This window comes from Bos mutus, chromosome 3 (genome assembly GCF_027580195.1).
Source record: "Bos mutus isolate GX-2022 chromosome 3, NWIPB_WYAK_1.1, whole genome shotgun sequence".
NCBI classification, from domain to species: domain Eukaryota; kingdom Metazoa; phylum Chordata; class Mammalia; order Artiodactyla; family Bovidae; genus Bos; species Bos mutus.
The window spans coordinates 102425437-102443880 of record NC_091619.1 but is presented as its reverse complement, the minus strand read 5'-3'; the positions used below and the strand labels follow the sequence as shown (position 1 = coordinate 102443880).

The 18444-nt window shown below is 42.7% G+C and overlaps 3 protein-coding genes across 9 annotated transcripts in view; 1 reads left to right on the top strand and 2 right to left on the bottom strand.

The window, feature by feature from the left end:
• Positions 1–221, bottom strand: part of CCDC30 (coiled-coil domain containing 30) — a 138485-nt gene extending 138264 nt beyond the window's left edge. Inside the window, exon 1 of the mRNA XM_070368268.1 lies at positions 200–221. Coding sequence (XP_070224369.1) covers positions 200–217 — 18 coding nt within the window. The 5' untranslated portion in view covers positions 218–221. The remainder of the gene's footprint in view (positions 1–199) is intronic.
• PPCS (phosphopantothenoylcysteine synthetase) lies at positions 43–16775 on the bottom strand. 7 transcript variants are annotated; one of them, XR_011463729.1, is made up of 5 exons: positions 16083–16620; positions 15811–15914; positions 13508–13832; positions 9927–10128; positions 43–378 (listed from the first exon to the last, which is right to left on the bottom strand). XR_011463729.1 is itself a non-coding variant. In XM_070368272.1 (4 exons), the coding sequence occupies exons 1-3, from the start codon at positions 16588–16590 to the stop codon at positions 13509–13511; spliced, it is 936 nt and encodes a 311-aa protein (XP_070224373.1). In that variant the 5' UTR covers positions 16591–16620; the 3' UTR covers positions 246–378; position 13508. The 7 variants fall into 7 exon arrangements, 6 of the variants coding, with proteins under 6 accessions (XP_070224373.1, XP_070224372.1, XP_070224374.1 ...); XM_070368272.1 differs by lacking the exon at positions 9927–10128 and having other exon boundaries at positions 246–378; XM_070368271.1 differs by lacking the exon at positions 43–378 and having other exon boundaries at positions 385–10128.
• Positions 16776–17122: 347 nt separating this feature from the next.
• The window catches only part of ZMYND12 (zinc finger MYND-type containing 12), a 36475-nt gene continuing 35153 nt past the window's right edge, over positions 17123–18444 (top strand). Inside the window, exon 1 of the mRNA XM_005888970.2 lies at positions 17123–17297. Within this exon, the coding sequence (XP_005889032.1) occupies positions 17188–17297 (110 nt within the window). The 5' untranslated portion in view covers positions 17123–17187. The remainder of the gene's footprint in view (positions 17298–18444) is intronic.

Genomic DNA, 18444 nt, shown 5'->3' with positions numbered 1-18444 from the left:
TTTTAATATGTTAACATAATGGAAGGATGATGAACAAAACCACAGTTTCTTTTTTCCTTTCTGGCCCCATTGCACGGAACTTCCCCAACCAGGGATAGAACCCTTGCCTCCTACAGTGGAGCAACAGAGTCTTAATCACTGAACCACCAGGGACATCCCAAAACCATGGCTATCTCAAAATTATGATATTAGTTCTTACGTCTTTAATTTCTTCCATGTGCTTCATTGCCAGCTCTTCTAGATCTCTGGAAGCAGTCATCAGCCTGTCTTTGCTGTAACAAGCACCAGACAAAATAAGAGTTGTTGTTCTGTCGAGGCAGGCAGTTCAATTCCTTCTTTCTCAGGATGGTGAAGCAAATCTTCTAATTGAAATTTCCCCTTGATAAAAGACATAAGCATATGTATGTATGTACAAACACACAACTGAGCATGCAAGAAATCTGTTATGTTTATATGCCTAGAGTTAGACTCCTTACAAAGTATAGCTTAGTCTCCCTATTAATTAACGGTTATGTTATCAAGTTATAATGTGCACATACATGAAATAGTTAAAGTACAAAAAATTAAAGCTTTGAAGAGTTCTATTATATCCTCTAAAATAAGAAAAGCATGTATTAAAAAATACAAGCTTTCTGCCTGCCCAGTTCTGAAGTTTGTAATTTAATAATCTGAAAATCTCCCCAAGGCCCCTCGCAATGTTATAAATCCCAAAGTAGTTTTTGTCTATTAAGTATTTAGAAATAAAAGGATGCCTCTGGGAGCTAGAAAGCCATTAATTCTCTACTATCAAGGAATTATTTTGCTCCTAGAAAGTGTCTTATAACTTCTGTTGACTTCTAAATCATTTAGCTTGCTTCTAAAACTTGATCTAAGCCTGCCATTGATACTGTCTTTAATTTTTTTAACTTGAAAGTAGTCATGCTACATAACAGCTTGCACTACATGGTGTGGAAGAGATAAATGTCTGCTGATTGATGGAATGATATATGTGTTATGAGAATCACTAAAGCATCACTATGAACAAAGGCAGAGGAGGTGATGGAATTCCAGGTGAGCTATCTCAAATCCTAAAAAATGATGCTGTGAAAGTGCTGCATTCAATATGCCAGCAAATTTGGAAAACTCAGCAGTGGCTATAGGACTGGAAAAAGTCAGTTTTCATTCCAAACCTAAAGAAAGGCAATGCCAAACAATGTTCAAACTACTGCACAACTGTACTCATCTCACATGCTAGCAAAGTAATGCTCAAAATTCTTCAAGCTAGGCTTCAACAATATGTGAACCAAGAACTTCCAGATGTTCAAGCTGGATTTAGAAAAGGCAGAAAAACCAGAGATCAAAGTCCCAACATCAGCTGAATCATAGAAAAAGCAAGAGAATTCCAGATAAACATCTACTCCTGCTTCATTGACTATGCTAAAGACTTTGACTATATGGATCAAAACAAACTGTGGAAAATTCTTAAACAGATGGGAATACCAGATCACCTGACCTGCCTCTGAGAAACCTGTATGCAGGTCAAGAAGCAACAGTTAGAACTGGACATGGAACAATGGACAGGTTCCAAATTGGGAAAGGAGTACATTAAGGCTGTATATTCTTACCCTGCTTATTTAAGTTATATTAGAGTACATCATGTGAAATGCTGGGCTGGATAAAGCATAGGCTAGAATCAAGATTGACAGGAGAAATATGAATAATCTCAGATATGCAGATGATACCACCTTTATGGCAGACAAAGTGAAGAGGAACTAAAGAGCCTCTTGATGAAGGTGAAAGAGGAGAGTGAAAAAGCTAGCTTAAAACTCAACATTCAAAAAACTAAGATCATGGCATCCGGTCCCATCACTTCATGGCAAATAGAGAAACAATGGAAACAGTGACAGACTTTATTTTCATGGGCTCCAAAATCACTGTGGACGGTGATGACAGCTATGAAATTAAGACACTTGCTCCTTGGAAGAAAAACTATGACAAACCTAGACAGCATATTAAAAAGAAGAGACACTACTTTGCCAACAAAGGTCCATATAGTCAAAGCTATCATTTTTCCAGTAACCATGTATGAATGTGAGAGTTGGACCATGAAGAATGAGCGTCAAAAAATTGATGCTTCTGAACTGTGGTGTTGGAGAAGACTCTTGAGAGTCCTTGGACTACAGGAAGATCAAACCAGTCAGTCCTAAAGGAAATCAATCCTGAATATTCACGAAGGACTGATGCTGAAGCTGTAGCTCCAATACTTTGGCCACCTGATAAGAGCTGACTGGTTAGAAAAGACCCTGATGCTGGGAAAGACTGAAGGCACGAAGAGAAGGGGACCACAGGGGATGAGATGGTTGGATGGCATCACCAGCTCAATGGACATGAGTTTAAGCAAGCTCCGGGACATGGTGAAGGACAGGGAAGCCTGGTGTGCTACAGTCTATGGGGTGCAAAAAGTTGGACATGACTAAGAGACTGAACAACAATTGTGAATAAGGCTTGCTGGTATGATTATATTAATAACTTTTAACTAAGTTAATGTGACCCAGATTATAGGAATAAGCATAATTGTTATTGAACTAAAGTTAGTCTACATAATCATGATCAGTTTTGCTTTTTTAACAGCCAAACTATATTTTGATTATTTTTATCTTTTCTTGATAAGTTTTCCAGAGTTTCATTCTTTTCACATCAACAGCTTTTGTGGATGATATATAAAATGTTAATTATCATCTGATACATTAGAGGAGAAAAAGGATCCAGATCTGAATTTTAGTGCCCCCACACATCTTCCCCATGACTTATAGCTAAAAGTCTTCTTGTGCTCCTCCTCACCCTACTCCCATCATCTGGTCCCCATTCATATCCTCCTCCCTACAAGGTATCTGAGCACTATTCAGTTCCTTGTGGTTTTAGTTCTGAGTATTAGAGGACCTAAGACACTACATTTGGCAATATAGAAAAATGCTTCTGTTATAATAAAAAGTAGAACATAAAGGTATTATTACAACTATGTAAAAATCCGACACATAAGAATGGAAGCAAATACATCCAAATGTTAAAACATAACTGTGATAAATTGGTGAGATTATGAACAATAAGAAGACAAATGTTTGAATTCTTACATGTCCTACACTGTGAGTTGCTTGCCCCTAGAGAATAGCACACGCTCCATCACCCTACCATGTTGTGGGGTAGAGTGGGGCAGTCTTAAGCTGGAGGAAGTTGAAAGGAGAAGTGGATGGGGGATATTGAGAATACCTTTGCATTCCTGGCTTCTGGGAAATTGGGGTATCGGAGGGTAAGCAGTGATACAGGAAAAGGAAGCGTGTCTGGTCAGGAGGGAGGTATAGGATGCAAGTCAATAGCCAAGTGTATGACTCATCCAAGCTCCTAGACTGAGCACCCTTCCAAAGCCAGAGACCTTTAAGCTCCATTCTACTTAGTCATCTAAGCCCTTGGCTTCCACTGAGCTCTTGTCATAACCTAAACTACTGTTGAAATCCCACAATTCTAAATTCCAAATGTCCCACTCTACCACCTTCCGCTCTTTTGTGTGTGTATAGTAAATATACGAAACTTAAAATTTACCATTGTAATTATACTTAAGTGTAGAATTCATTGGCACTAAGAACATTCACAGTGCTGTGCAATCATCACTGCTATCCATTTTCAGAATTTTCATTATCCCAAACATACGCTCTGTATCCATTAAACAACGAGACCCCATTTCCTACTCTCTAATTTCTGTCTCTATAAATGTGCCTATTCCAGGTACCTCATATGAGTGGAATCATACATTTGTCCTTTTGTTTCTGGCTTATTTCACTTAGCATGTCTTCAGGTTTCACCCTCTTCATACCATGGATCAGAATTTCCTTCCTTTTTAAGGCTGAATAACATTTCCCTGTATGTATTTTGGTTATCCACTCATCTGTTGATGGGCATTTGAGTTGTTTCCACCTTTTGACTATTGTGAATAACACTGCTATGAAACACTGGTGTAACAAGTATCTAAGTCCCTGCTCTAGTTGTTTTGGGCATCTTCCTAGGAATGGAATTTTTGGATATATAAATCTATGTATATTAACTTTTTGGGGAACTGCCATAAATATATTAAAAAATAGCCATAGAAATGGGTGTGAAGTTGTTGCTCTCTTAAACTATTCTACAATGACAGTTGAAACCTCCAGTCCCTGGACCATTACATCCAGTCTCAAACTACCAGATACTCTTTGGCTTCACTTATTTCCCCCTCAAGCCTGGACCCTGCTGCTGCTGCTAAGTCACTTCAGTCGTGTCCGACTCTTTGCGACCCCATGGACTGCAGCCTACCAGGCTTCTCCGTCCATGAGATTTTCTAGGCAAGGGTACTGGAGCGGCTTGCCATTGCCTTCTCTGGAGTCTGGACCCTACTGTGGTTCATCTCAATCAATCTCTCATCAATGTTTCCAGTTATCTAATCCCTTGTCCCATCTTCCCTGCAAATCCAAACTGGGGAAAGTTTGACCATTTGACTTGTCTCTACCTATTTTAGTTTTCTGAGTGCTGGGAGAGAAAAATGAACAAGTATGCAAACTGGAGCCATGACAAATCCATGGTCTGCCACCTGAGCCAAGCTTCTCTACTTGCATAGGTCATTCCATGCACTTGGCTAGTTTCTGCTACCATTTCACTCAGTAAATATTCAGAACTTCCACCTCTCCCCTCTGTTGGTAGATGACCATGTCTCCCACAGCATTAGTAAAAACTAAGGCCATCATAAGACTGTCAGCTTCTTCTATGACTACCAATACACTAGCCACCATTTTTAGAGATCCTGCTCCCTTTCCCTTCTCAGAGGAAGAGTTCCAGTGTTTACCCGTGTTCCAGATCCCATCTTGGATTGCTTCTTTTTTCTTTTCTGTTGGCTCACTATCTCCCTCTCAACTGATGTCATGTCCTTAGGTTAAGATGTCTTTGATGGTAAAAATAAAGATACAAAATAACTCTCCTTTGATCCTACCATATCCCCCTCTCGAGTTACTGTCCTCTTTCTAATCTATCTTACTCTCCTCAAGTCACAGAATTTGGCTTCTCACTACTGTACTCATACTCTCATTCGGCAACAACCCTCAAAATGCCAAATTCAACTGGACATGTCTCTGCTCTTTTTAGGAGTGGTATCTGTCCACTCCTTTCTGTTCTGTGATGTCACTTTTTCCTGTTTTCACTCTTACCTCCCTGGCCTTTCCTTTCCCATGTTCTTCCTGGGCTCTTCAACAGACACGTCAAACGCTACCATCCCTAAGGACCCTGCCTTTGGCTCTCCACCCTTCTTACTATCATGGTGATGATAGGAGTGTGACATGACTTGGTTCAAATCCTGGCTCCATCACTTTCTAATTGTGTGACTAACACAAGTCATCTAACTTCTTTAAACTTTGATTGCCCCCAAAGAGAATGGATATAATAGTAATGCCAATCTCATTGGGTTATTAGGAAAATTAAACAATAATCCATCTCTGCTAAGCTCCAGGTCTAGCTAGAAAAATTGGCAAGAAACAAAAAACTGAAGTTAGAACAAATATAAATAAGTAAATGTAGCAGAAATTGCCAGTTTTCCTTCTATATATATATATATATATATTTTAAAATATCTATTTATTTTTAATTGATTGATGATTGTGTATTCTTCTTTTTTCCTGCAGAAATAAGATTTTTTTTTTGGACTGGTCACAAGGATGCCTGCCTTCTGCTAGGTACACCCATGTAACTAAGTTCTGACCAATAGGATGTAAATGGAATTGTGTGCCACCTAGTTTAGGAAATGTCCTTTAAGGAAAAGGATGGCCTCATCCTCTTCCTTTCTACTGGCTGGAATGCAGACAAAGATAGTTTGAAGCTTGAGCATCCATCCTGGACACCATGATGTGGAAGCCACAGGCCACGGATGATATACTATCATGAGAGTAGAAACCTGAACCTTTGGCAATTTCAAAATGCTGCCCTATCAGTTCTGGGGTGCTTGCTTCTTGACTTTTATTTTTCAAGCCATTATTATTGTGAGTTTTCTGGCCTTTACAGCTGACCAATCCTAACTACTCAGGAGGGTTGTTGGAAGAATAAGATACAAGGGCATATGCTGCAAACAAGGAGATCAAAACAGTCAATCCTAAAGGAAATCAGTCCTGAATATTCATTGGAAGGACTGATGCTGAAGCTGAAGCTCCAATGCTTTGGCTACCTGATGTGAAGAACTGACTCATTGGAAAAGACCCTGAGGCTGGGAAAGATTAAAGGCAGCAGGAGAAGGGAACGACCAAGGATGAGATGGTTGGATGGCATCACCGACTCAATGAACGTGAATTTGAGCAAGCTCTGGGAGCTGGTGATGGACAGGAAAGCCTGGCATGCTGCAGTCTATGGGGTCGCAAAGAGTCAGACACGACTGAGCAACTGAACTGAACTGAAACCTGGTTTGGTTGGTGGTTTAGTCGCAAAGTCGTGTCCGACTCTTGCGACCCCATGGACTGTAGCCTTCCAGGCTCCTCTGTCCATGGGATTCTCCAGGCAAGAATACTGGAGTGGGCTGCCATTAACCTAGTTACATGGAAAACGGACATGGAACTAGACAGTCATTGCTAGTCTATCCTGACCCATAAGGTCTTTCGCCTGTGTTTCCCTATGAACCTGCTCCCATTTACTTGATTTTCCACATGGATGGACTTTCTCTGTGTTCTCAACAGCAAAGCTAAAAACAGTTATCTGAGTCCTAAACCTATGTAATTTTTCAGATTAAGTCATTTCTTTTATCTATCCCTTTTAGTTCAAATTTATGAGAGACAATTATTTGTTGCTCACCCCATGAATTGCTCCCCTCTCGCTTAAGTTAGTTGTACAATATTCCTTGTTCAGTCAGCTGTGGCTAGGACAGGTGGGAAGTAGGGATAAAAATACAGCCACCAAGCCTATCCTTTAAGCAAGGATTGGCAGAAAAGTACAAGTTCCAGGGCAGAGGATGTAGGCAAGGCGGCAATACAAAATGAATCTACTAGTTAAGACCAAATGCACATCCAACTCTCTAGTGTACAACTCAGTTTGAAAAATCTACTCATCTTTCTTAACACTTGGTCTTCCATCTGTATCCCAGTTAATGAAATCACTATCAATATAGTTTCCCAAGTCAGAAATCTGGGAGTCATCTTTGGCCTATCCTTATTCATCCCACAACCAGTCCTTGCATTTGTGGATTCCATCTCGTCAATCATTTTCTAATTAATCCTCTCTTAGTTTAGCCTCACCTCATCATTTGCCCAACTTAGTGTAACAGTGTCCTTAACTGATTTTCTTGCTGCCTGGCTGGCCCCCATCCAGTCTGTACTCTATGAAGCTCTCAGACCAACCCTTGTAAATGCAAACCACTTGCTGCTTAACATTCCCATTGCTTTCAGGAAGAGTCTGGATCCTCAGCTTGGCTCGGGAGTCTTCACAACATGAGCCCTGCATGTCTCTCTCTTATCTTCTGCCACACCTTGACAGCCCTTCATGCCAGTGTATGGACTGATCCTCATCATGCTGCTTACTCCATGACTCTGAATATTTGGGTCCCTCTGTCTGGAATCCTGGGTCCTTTTGCCTGTTCTGCTCGGACATCCCAGAACTAACATGTTCCCGATGGATTTACTGAGCCCCAATGGTTGAGTAATTTGAAACTTATAAAAAAGCAGATCTTGAGGTAATATAAATTCATTCTTTGAATTCTAAATGCTCTGACATCTAAACCGTGCCTAAACTTGCCCACATAACAAAGTATATATGCATACTATTCTTTAAAAGGAGATACTGAACACATGCTCATTCAGTATCTTAAAAAGTCACGGTCTGGAAAGAAGCACATCCTGTGGTGTTTTGGGTAAAAACACCTAGGTCTAAAAACTAGGTGTAAAGAATGAGGTGGTAAGAGCAAACTGAGACAGAGGCCAAGAATTTTAAATGGGAAGAGGACAAAAGAGTGAGTGCAGTCATTTCGACTTGTTCTCAGCGCTGCAGTAGGTGCCTCCAACTACAGGGCAGGGTCCAGAACCATACCTCGTGCTACCGCATATGTCCTGGCGCTGAACAAAGGATGAGCCTGAGACCCATGGTCTTTGAGTGACATAAGGGAACACAGTAAAGAGTATGGCCATGAAAACTGAGAAATCCACTTAGGTTATTCATCCTAGCCCTTCTTTCTTCCTCCTACACAAATATCATTTAAAACATACAAATATGTCTTAAATACAGTATCCATTATACAGGTTTTTTTCTTTTCAATTTGCAAATAAAATAAGGAGAAAAACACTTTTTAAAAAGTTGAGAACAATGTAGCAATGTTTAAACACTTAAAATACAAAATTAAGTGAAACAGAGAAGCAAATGTCCACTGTAACTATGTAACAAACATACGCACATGAGCAAGGACTGACACAGAACAGAACAATGAACTATTGATGTGCCAACCTCAGCACTGCGGTCAGACTCAGCCAGCCATCCAGGGCTGGCCAACTCTTTCTTGTGGGGGGACAGAAATTCTTTCTTGTTCTGTGGACAGAAGAATGGAGAGCAGAATCTCTGGCTTCTACTAACTAGATGCCAGTTACATATCACCAGTTGTGACAACTAAAACTGTCTCCATCCATTGCCATGTTTCTTAGGGAGCAAAATCCTCCCCCTGCTGCCCCATCCAAGGTTTAGTAGCACTAGGCTAGGGGTAAGAGGACAGTTTTTTGAATTTTATGTTAACATTGCCATAATGATGTTTGTTTAATAAATATATACTGGAAGGGGAAAACTCCTTAATATTTAGCATCTAACAACCCTTACTACCAAGAGTTAAAATTTATTCAGCTCTCATTAATATGAAAAATTTTAAAAAGCCACAGAACTCATTTTTCTTCTCCAATCTATTATAGAAGAGAAAACTGAATTTCTGAGTATGTGGACACTTAACTTGGCTTTGAGCATGACTATTACAAACAACTGATGAAATCAGTCTGAGAAAAATATCTAAAGCATTCTATCCCCACAAATACCCATTTAAAATGTACACTTTGCATATCTTCAAAATAACTTTATATATATAAAACAGTAAAACTCAACAAGAAACACATACTTTAAGACAAATTAAAGTTTTCCAAGCTCAATTACAATTGCCCTGGATCTAAAGAAATCATATTCTACTTTTACAGCCTCTCTTCCAAGCTTTTGAGGGCTTTTAAGCATGCCCCCTTGCAAAAAATATTTATTTTCAATCATTCCTCCTGTTTTTGTTTCTTATCTTATATCACAAGAATTGTTTTCTGATTAAGAACCATCATGAAGAGCAGGCACAAGAATTGTTTCAAGCATCTCCTTTCCTGAAAATTCTATCCTGTCATGGTGTTGAGTTTATACGGACTTGAAGTTGTTAGATGATCATTCTGAATGATCTTTTCACATACGTGAATGTGTCACTAAAATGAATGCCTAAAACAGTATACACTTAACAAGAAACATCTTTCTCTAAATAAGACTAAGATAAGTCCAAAAGTACATTTGGATATTTTTCTTCTCCATTTTCAAAACACAACAGACTTGTAGACATTTACTGTTTGTATTTACCAATGTATGCTTTTCCGTTTTCGTCTCAAGTTTACTCAAGACAGAAAGATTGCCGTAGTACAGAGACACAAAGAAAATCTTCCAAATGATTCCAGGGCTGGAGATTGTGAAATGCTTAGTTACCCAAAGCATTGTAGCAGGAAAAAAGGAGGGGGTGTAGAGATAACAGAGGTGATGGAGACGAATGAACATTCAGGAATGTGCAGTGTGGACAAGAAAGGGTGAGAATGGCGGTACAATGATCAGGATGAGAAAACTGGCGCTCAGGGTAATGAGAGAAGTGGATGAGGTTGTAGCTTGAAAGGCAGAAGGTAACTGACTTGATGACGTCTGATGTTGAGGATACAAAGGGCCTCCAGAGCTTCATCAGGAATTAAAGTTCTGCATGGCGAACAAACGGCAAAAAGGAGGAAACAGCAGTTCTTTGTTCACAGGCCGACACTCAGAGGATGCCGTAGCTCGGTGGACTTTGTCATGGCCTCTACCTTCACGCGCAGTCTCTGAGTAGGGCTGAGTCTTCGCCTGGAAAGTGAGCAAAGGAACGCCCACTTAAACAGCTTGAGTGTTCTAAACTCCCTTTAAAGAAAAGCAGCAGCCTAATTCTAAGGGCCTCTGACGGGTGGGTCCCGGGAAACCGACCGATCTATTCTCAGGCCGAATCCCTCCAGCCCGCGGCTAGAAAGGCCAAGCCAGGTGAGGCTCTTCTGTCGTTTTGGGCCCTGCCAGGAAAGGCCTGGAATGCTGAAAAAGAGCGAATAGCTGCTTTCTTCCTTGGGGCTGCGGCGGGAACCTCAGGAACCAAGCCGGAAATTGTCTCTTGGAAAGCGCGGCGAGGGTTCGGGGGCCGCCAGGGTGCGAGCTGCAGGTGCCTGCTCAGTCCCGGGCATCATAGCAACCGCGCTCGCCGCGGAGACGCCTGGCCGTCCTTCCGGCGGCAACCATAGAAACGACGCGCGCCATTGGCTCAGGAGCTGCGCTTCCTGCCGGAGACCATTGCTATGGCGCAGACCATTGGCCTCTGGGTTAGGCCCGCAGTAACGAAGGCACGGCTCTTCCCAACGGCTCTGCAGTAACCATGGTAACATCGTGGCGCCTATTTGCAACATCAAGTTCTGTCACAGGGCATTAATAGTTCTCAGCTTCCTGCCAAACTTTATCTAGAGCCCCAGTCTAACAAACTTGGATTAAAATTTCTAGAAGTAATTTCATTCTTAAAAGGCGGGGGCTGGGGGGAGCTAGGTTAGGGGTTCTGAATTTTAGGTCAGGACTTGTCACTCATTACCTGGGTGGGGCACCTAAGACAAATCACAACACTTGTGGAACCCGCTTATTATTGTAAAAATGACGAAACCGAACTTGACTACAACTTTAGAAGTCCTAAGCACTGAAAACTCGGTTTTCGCGAACCGTATTCTCCACCTATGTAAGGCAAAATAAAAATATCTAAAAGACACAACATTTAACAAAGGACCAGTTTATATGCTCTTCATTTAAATGCTCTTATCGCAAGATTCTAGTTAGTTTACCTAAACCCGATTTTACTCATGTTTTGGGGCCCATGCTTTTCTGGTATCCCGAATATACGCTTAACATTTCTTAACCTTATTCTAGTTTCTCACAGGCTCCTTTCCAAAGCTTTGCCAGTTCTACATGCATTATCTGGACAGATCTTATCCCTTACACTTCCTAAACTCTCCCTCTGGTACCAGAGCCCTTGCAAGTGTTTTTTTATCCCTCTGATCTAAAATGCTCACCACCATCTCCCTCAACCCACTCCTAACAGTTCAAGCGTCCTTTTCTCCTTAGGGATACGCCATTTAGTCCTCCAATTTAGACTCAGGATCCTTCTTATTTGCTCTAATTGACTTATGTTCCTTTTTATTCTGTTTTTTGTTTGGGGCTGGGCCCTGGCTTGGGGCTGAACCTGGGCCATGGCAGTGAAAACACCAAATCGTAACCACTGAACCACCAGGGAACTCCCTCATTCTTAGTTTTCTTGCTTTTTTCACACACTTCCATTTGCTGACTAAAAAAACCACCTCTTGGAATTTTTACATGCTCTGAATGCAAATGAAACTGAACTGGAAAACATTCTAAATTCCATTTAGGGTAATGGAGGCTGTTTTTAAGCATTAACAAAACACAATAGAAAATGGTTCCCAAGGGGAGTAATAATTATGATATTAATAAAAACAAACATTACAATTAGTTCTAGCTCCATTTATCCTCATTATACATTCAAAGATAATGACAGCCATTATCTACATGAACCTACAGATATAGAGAAGGGAAGAAGTCAATCTTTTACTTCATGCTCCTTTAGTACTGCAGCCACTGGCTACAGTATGTTGCTTTTTAGATTTTGTTATTTGGATCAGAAAGTAATTTAAAATTTTTGTTCAATGGGATTGCTGCTTCCAGAGAAGTCCTGATTGCTGCAGTTACTTTTCCTGTTTCCTGATTTAATGAAGTCACATTTCCTGATTTGATAACATGTTTAGGTATATCTTGGCATTTATGTGCAAATCTCAAAGTTTATTATACTTCTATTATCAGACAGATACATTGGACTACTCTTCCCAACACACTCCATGAATTGCATTTTAACTCATTTATGTCAAGAACTTTTTTATACCTAGTTCTTAATGACAGTTTTTCACACTGCATTCTGGACCATCCTGTGGATCACTGAGGGTACTTCTCTGGTCTACTTACTTTGCACTCCCAACCCAAAGCCCAGGACAGTGAGAGCTTTGAAAACTTCTCAAGGATTTAGGAATCAAGCAAGGCACCAGCAGTAACACTGCCATTTATTGAGCAAATTATGTGTCAAATGCCAGACTCATGCTTTACCTTCTCCATTTATTTAATCCCCACAACAAATGGTGTTACTTTGCAGAGAAATTATCACCATTTTATAGATGAGGAAACTTGAGATTAAGTCAGGTATCTAAGTTTACAAAGTGAATAGGTGGCACAGCTGGAAGGGTGAAATCTGGCTAAGACAACTCCAAAACCCATACTCTTTACCTCCTTCAGGGCAGTGGTCACCAACTGGGTCCTGCCTGGCCTCCAGCTTAACTTTCCCACAATAGCAGTTATAAAGTATTTGAAAGGTAAATTCTTAACTCAAATATGAAGTGAGTCTAGGACAAGCAGCAAGAAGTAAATGTGGGGGGATAATCATCCATCTACAGCTAATCTATCTTTGGGGAGGTATCCTTCTCTCCTACACCCATTTTTACCAAATTTAAAAAAAAAAAACCAACATCATTGTATTGACTTTGGGGCACTTTATTTATTGTACTAATTTTTATATACCCATTTCCCAAACTAGACATGTTTATTCATCTTTTTGAGCTAACTCTGGAAGATAGTGAAGAACAGGGGAGCCTGGCGTGCTGTAGTCCATGGGGTCACAGAGCTGGACACGACTTAGCGACTGAACAACAATTCACCTTTGAAGCTACAAAATCCTGAGGGCCTACCACACAGTAGGTATCAACAAAATAAGCATGGCCATTCAGGCATCCATCATCCTTTTTATAGTGTGAAGAAGGCTGATATTCAGGCCCCACATGTGTATTTTGAGGAATATGATACCCAGTAAGCTTTTTTTTAAGCTGAGAAACAGCTAGAGTCGTTCTCAAAATCAAATAACATTCAGGTGAGTGTGTCAGGTGGCTCGGTCATAACAGATTTGCCTTTGCTTTCATTTTTAGAGAGTACTGAAAGGCCTTTAAAAGACAGACACCGAGCAACATTAGTCTGCCCACCACTCACTGCTTTTCCCCTTCATTTTCTGTCTTTATGAAAGCAAAGGATTTATTCTACTTCTCACCACCTATAAGAGCCCTGGTCCACTGAACAATTTTTGATCCTATAAATAAAGGCTTTTTACCTCAGTTTTTGTCATGTATAAAAGCAGTATGTCGAGACTGAAGATCATCCACTATCTTCTCTTCTATCTCTATGCCTTTTTCTACTTCTTCCTCTGATAACAGTAACTTGGTTTCTGAGTCTTTGGTTATAATAACCACAGAAGATCGTCGTGAATCAAGGATATTAGCCACCACCACTTGATGTCGATAAACTTCTAAAGCATTCCGTGCACGATCAATTATGATGGAGGGATCAGTCTCCAACTTAAAGGAAATTATAAATGCTTTGGGAGCCCAGTCTTTAACCAAAGGAGAAAGCATTTTTGGCACCATCTTCATTGTTATCTGTATTGGAAAAAGAGAATCTTATTAAGCAAACAAGGTTACTACCTACCAGCCAGGTCAATCTCAAAGGAAATTAAGGAAGCAGGGGCTCAGATGTTTGGCCATGTCAATTTAAGTAGGATTTCTCACTGCCAAACTTTTTAAAGTGTATTAAATGCTTACTTAAAAGTCCTCCCTTTGTAGGGTTCATAAGGATGCCTGATTTCAAAGCTTCATGCATATTCTGGGGCAAAGCACATCTTATGAAATAGCCCTGCCTTGCAACCCTCATTACCATAAATAACACTCTGAAAAAATAGCATTACATTTTCTCAAACATTCCCTTATATTTTTTAAACCAAACCCTCAAATAAACAAATACAAATAATCTGTTTATACAAATGGTACTCTGGCAGAAGCTCAAGGTTGAGCTTTTAAATCTCTCAGCCTAAAATATTTCTTCCACTGGTGGTCTGGCTATTTGATTCTATTAAAAACTGTCATTTGTAACACCTTAGCACTGAGGAAACAGAATTGATTTTATTTTTATTCATCAACACCATAGTATCATTCTCAGTCCCTTCTAAGGGGAATGCTGAGTTGTTTTGTGTACTTTCAAGTACAAGACAGAACTAAGAATTACAGGATAAAGTAAGGTTCCCAGAATTTAAAAAGTGTGAAATCACTAAGCTAATAATCAGAATTTTCCCTCGAAGAGTTAGCAAGAGTGACAGGGATCACATACCCATTCCCCATTTTACTTTCCTCCTTAGAATTTATCACTACCTAATATAGTATGCCGGAGAAGGCAATGGCACCCCACTCCAGTACTCTTGCCTGGAAAATCCCATGGACAGAGGAGCCTGGTGGGCTGCAGTCCATGGGGTCACTAAGAGTCAGACACGACTGAGTGACTTCACTTTCACCTTTCACTTTCATGCATTGGAGAAGGAAATGGCAACCCACTCCAGTGTTCTTGCCTGGAGAATCCCAGGGACGGGGGAGCCTGGTGGGCTGCTGTTTACGGGTTCGCACAGAGTCGGACATGACTGAAGCGACTTAGCAGCAATATAGTATGCATCTGACTGTTTCCTCTGCAGAGTATAAGCAAAGCCAGGGCACAATATGTTCCTTTTCACTGCCTTATCTCCTACAATAGTGCCTGGCATATAGTAAGTACTCAATAAACATTTACTGAAGAAATGAAAAAATGAACTGTCCCACAGAATCAGCAAGTGCTCCACAGGTAGTTTCTCCTATTTAAATCCTACTTGTATTACCCAATAAAAGACTTGAGTTCCCTCAGGTTCCAAGAAGCCAGATGATTTCAGCATCTTCACCACACCACTACCCTCCCCATACCTTCTCCTTAAGCTGCAACAATAACCATCTAATCTGCCCCCACCACGCTAATTCACTTTTCACAATGATGCCAGAATGTTCTTCACAAACAAAAACTTTATCTCATTCTCTTAGGTTTCCCTTGGCTCCATAGGATTAAATTCAAGCTCCTTAAGGAACACAAAATTTTCTATGAAGGAAGCTGTCCCTTCAGTCTGCCCTCCACCCTCACCACTCTCCAGCTTTACCAGACAATGTCAGTTCACAACACAATGCCCATCTTTGAGCTCCAATTGTGTACTCTATCTGGAATGATCTTCCCTTGGTCTGGTACACCTTCTGCTCATCTTTTAAAACCCAGTTCAAGCCATTTCCTCCAGAAAGCCTTGACTTTCCCCAAGATTCACTCACCCCATGCTCTGACTTCACTTTGTACGTACCTCTACTAGAGCATTTATCACTCTGTACTGTAATTATGTCTGTGTCCAGCAACCTCAACAGATTGTGAGGTTCTTGAGGGAGGGCGGTGTCTTATTCATCTCTGTATCCCTAGTGCCTAGCACATACGGAATGCAGAAAGGCCATCTCCAGATCAAAAGGAAATTAACCCAAGATTGGTTATAGGGAATCAGATCTCTGGAAGAGAAGCGCCCATCACCTGCAGTGGGCCCCCAGATGACTGGATCTTGTGTTCAGGCATTTCAGAGGCAGGAACATAGAAATCTGACACGGCCGCAGCCAGGTAAAACATCGCAGAAGAACCTGAAAAAAGAAGCACAGAGTGTAATAAATCAGAGAAGGGTACGGAGTCAGCTCCTTTTCAACTCAGGGTCCTCCGTTGTGAGAGCCCTGGGTATATAGTAAGGGACTATGTGTCTAGGGGGAAAGACTCTGCCTCCTGGCATCCGATGAACTCCTAAAGGCACGCACCTAGTGGGTTGAGAGCCTGGGCTGCAGCCTGCAGCAAATGCAAATAGTCTGCCAAAGTGGTGAACTCTATGGCCAGAAAGGTGCCGGCAGCCTCAGCTTCCTGGTAGCTCCGCAGAGCTGCGGCGAAGCCCGGGAGTGCTTTTTCCTCCGCCTCCAGGCTCAGCAAGCCCGAAGGCGCTTGGCTGGAGGGCCGCAGAACAGACAGCCAGGTCTGGGGCGGGAAGCGGTGGGCAAAGGGGAAGGCAGAGCGCGCGCGGTACAGGAACAGGACCCCGTAGCCCGCGGCCAAGAAGGCTTCGGCCGAGCTAGCACCGCGCCGCCCACTGCTGAAGTTGTCCAAGAAGCGCACAGGCCGGGCTTCCAGAGGGACCTTGGTGCCGCCGGAAGTGACCAACACCACGCGTCGGCCCTGCGCGCCCAACCGGGCGGCGAAGCGAGCCATAACCTCTGCCCAGCGCGCAGCACCGGCCGGCTGGGGAAACTCGGCAACCAGGTCCACAGCCGCCATCAGCCCCAAGCGCCTCCGCGTCTGCGCAAACTCTAGGCCCTTCGGCGCCACGCCCCCTGGCCCCTTACCTGGCCCGCGCGCAGCCGCAATAGTAACTGGCCGGTTGGCTACGGAGCGCTGGACGTCAGCGCAGGGTTTCCGCTTGTCTGGAAATACGTGCTGGTTCCGCCCTGCACCCTGCGAGTTTGACACTTGAGTTCTCGGCTGAGAGGCACACCCCCTTGTTTAGTTTCCTAGCCTGCGTGACGGTCCGGTCGGCCGTGTTTGATCCTTATCGGCTACCGTACAGACCCTGCTAGACTAGGACCGCATCTAAAAATATGATTGCCCGGTTGTTTAACCTTTGGGTTTAGAGAGATGCGGGAGGGGGAGAGGTGGAGGGATAGCTTGTTTGTTTGGTTTTTTTCCTCCTTCATTAAAAAAAAAAAAAAACAACCTACAAACGCACTCCCAAGTTGTCAGACGAGCCACACGTCCCTCCCCTTACCCTCCAAATGCGGGGGATGAGGCTGCGCCGTGTCGGTCACGTGACGCCGCTGTCCGGTGTGTCTTCGCCGGGCAACCGTCCTGGAGACTGACAACACCGTCTGCCGCGGCATGAACGTGATCTACCCTCTGGCGGTGCCCAAGGGGCGCCGGCTCTGCTGTGAGGTGTGCGACGCCCCGGCCGAGCGGGTGTGCGGGGCCTGCACAGTCACTTATTACTGGTAGGCCCTGAAACATGGCCCCTGGGCGCCTCAATCCTCTCCCTCTCAGGGAACCCTCTAGGTTCTAGAGTCTAGGAGGCTTCAAGACAGGTCCCTAAGACTTCAAGTGTCTGCGTTTGCTTCCTCTTGCACTCGCTCGTTCGTCACCAGATGTTTTGTGGGGCGCCTGCTGTGCGCCTTGCACTGTTCTAGGTGCTGAAGTCTGGGGAGAAAGTCGGGAGACCACGTCTCCCAAAAAAGTAATATTGTCATGAGAAAGCTAGATAAATAAACCAACAGACCAAACAAAACAATTCCAGAGAGTAGTCCAGTATTCTTGCCTAGGAAATTCTACGGAGAGAGGAGCCTGGCGAGCTACAGTCCATGTGGTTGTAAAAGAGTCGGCCATAACAACAACGAAATGCCTTAAAGACAAAGGAAATGTGCTGGGAGGTTAGGCAAACAGCCTCTCTGAGGGTAGACTATGGACCTGAATATGATTGAGTAGGAACAGCCCGCCGGAGAAACGCTCGGGGAACAGTGGCGAAGTGAGGCTCCGAGGGAAGGATGACCTTGCTGTGTTTGAAGAACAGATAGAAAGCTAGTTTGTCGGTGCACAGCCAGGATCGCGACGGTATGGGAAGGGTATGATATTAGTTTTCATTTACTTCAGCATAACATCCCCTGACCTTTGCTTCAGATCGGACCCTGTTTGGGGCCTGAGATAAGACAGTGAGGTTGCTGACGTTCAGAAACCTGGTCCAGAGCAGGCTAACCTGTTTAAAAAAGTAAGTTATAACATAACTCTCTATGACAAGTGCTGTCACTCCGGGAGTACTATTCCCTGGGACCTCTAAGGATGGAAGCATGAAGACTGGGGTGGTATCTGCAAAGGCTCCTCTGAAGAAGTACTATTTGGGCAAAGTCTTGAAAGATCAGAAGGAAGTTGCTAGGTGAATGAGAAGTGGAGAAGGAAAGGAAAGGCACTTCTTGCATCCAGAACTGCTTTGGTAAAGAGTGAGAGAACAGACTTTGTTCAGAGGTGGGTTGAGAAGGTAGTGGTGGAGAGAGCAGTCACAGCTGTCACCTTGCTGTCCAGGCCCCATTTGCAGGTCATGAATAAATCACAACCAGCATTTTAAGGGGAAACAAACCTAGAAAGTATCAG

Bases quoted from the DNA above. Each gene is read 5' to 3' on its own strand.
- PPCS (XM_070368272.1), bottom strand. From the start codon at position 16,590: ATGGCGGCTGTGGACCTGGTTGCCGAGTTTCCCCAGCCGGCCGGTGCT. The intron at 15,915-16,082 runs GTGCGTGCCTTT...TTCTTTTTTCAG, and splicing joins CCAGGCTCTCAACCCACTAG to GTTCTTCTGCGATGTTTTAC. The intron at 13,833-15,810 runs GTGATGGGCGCT...TTTCCAATACAG, and splicing joins CATCTGGGGGCCCACTGCAG to ATAACAATGAAGATGGTGCC.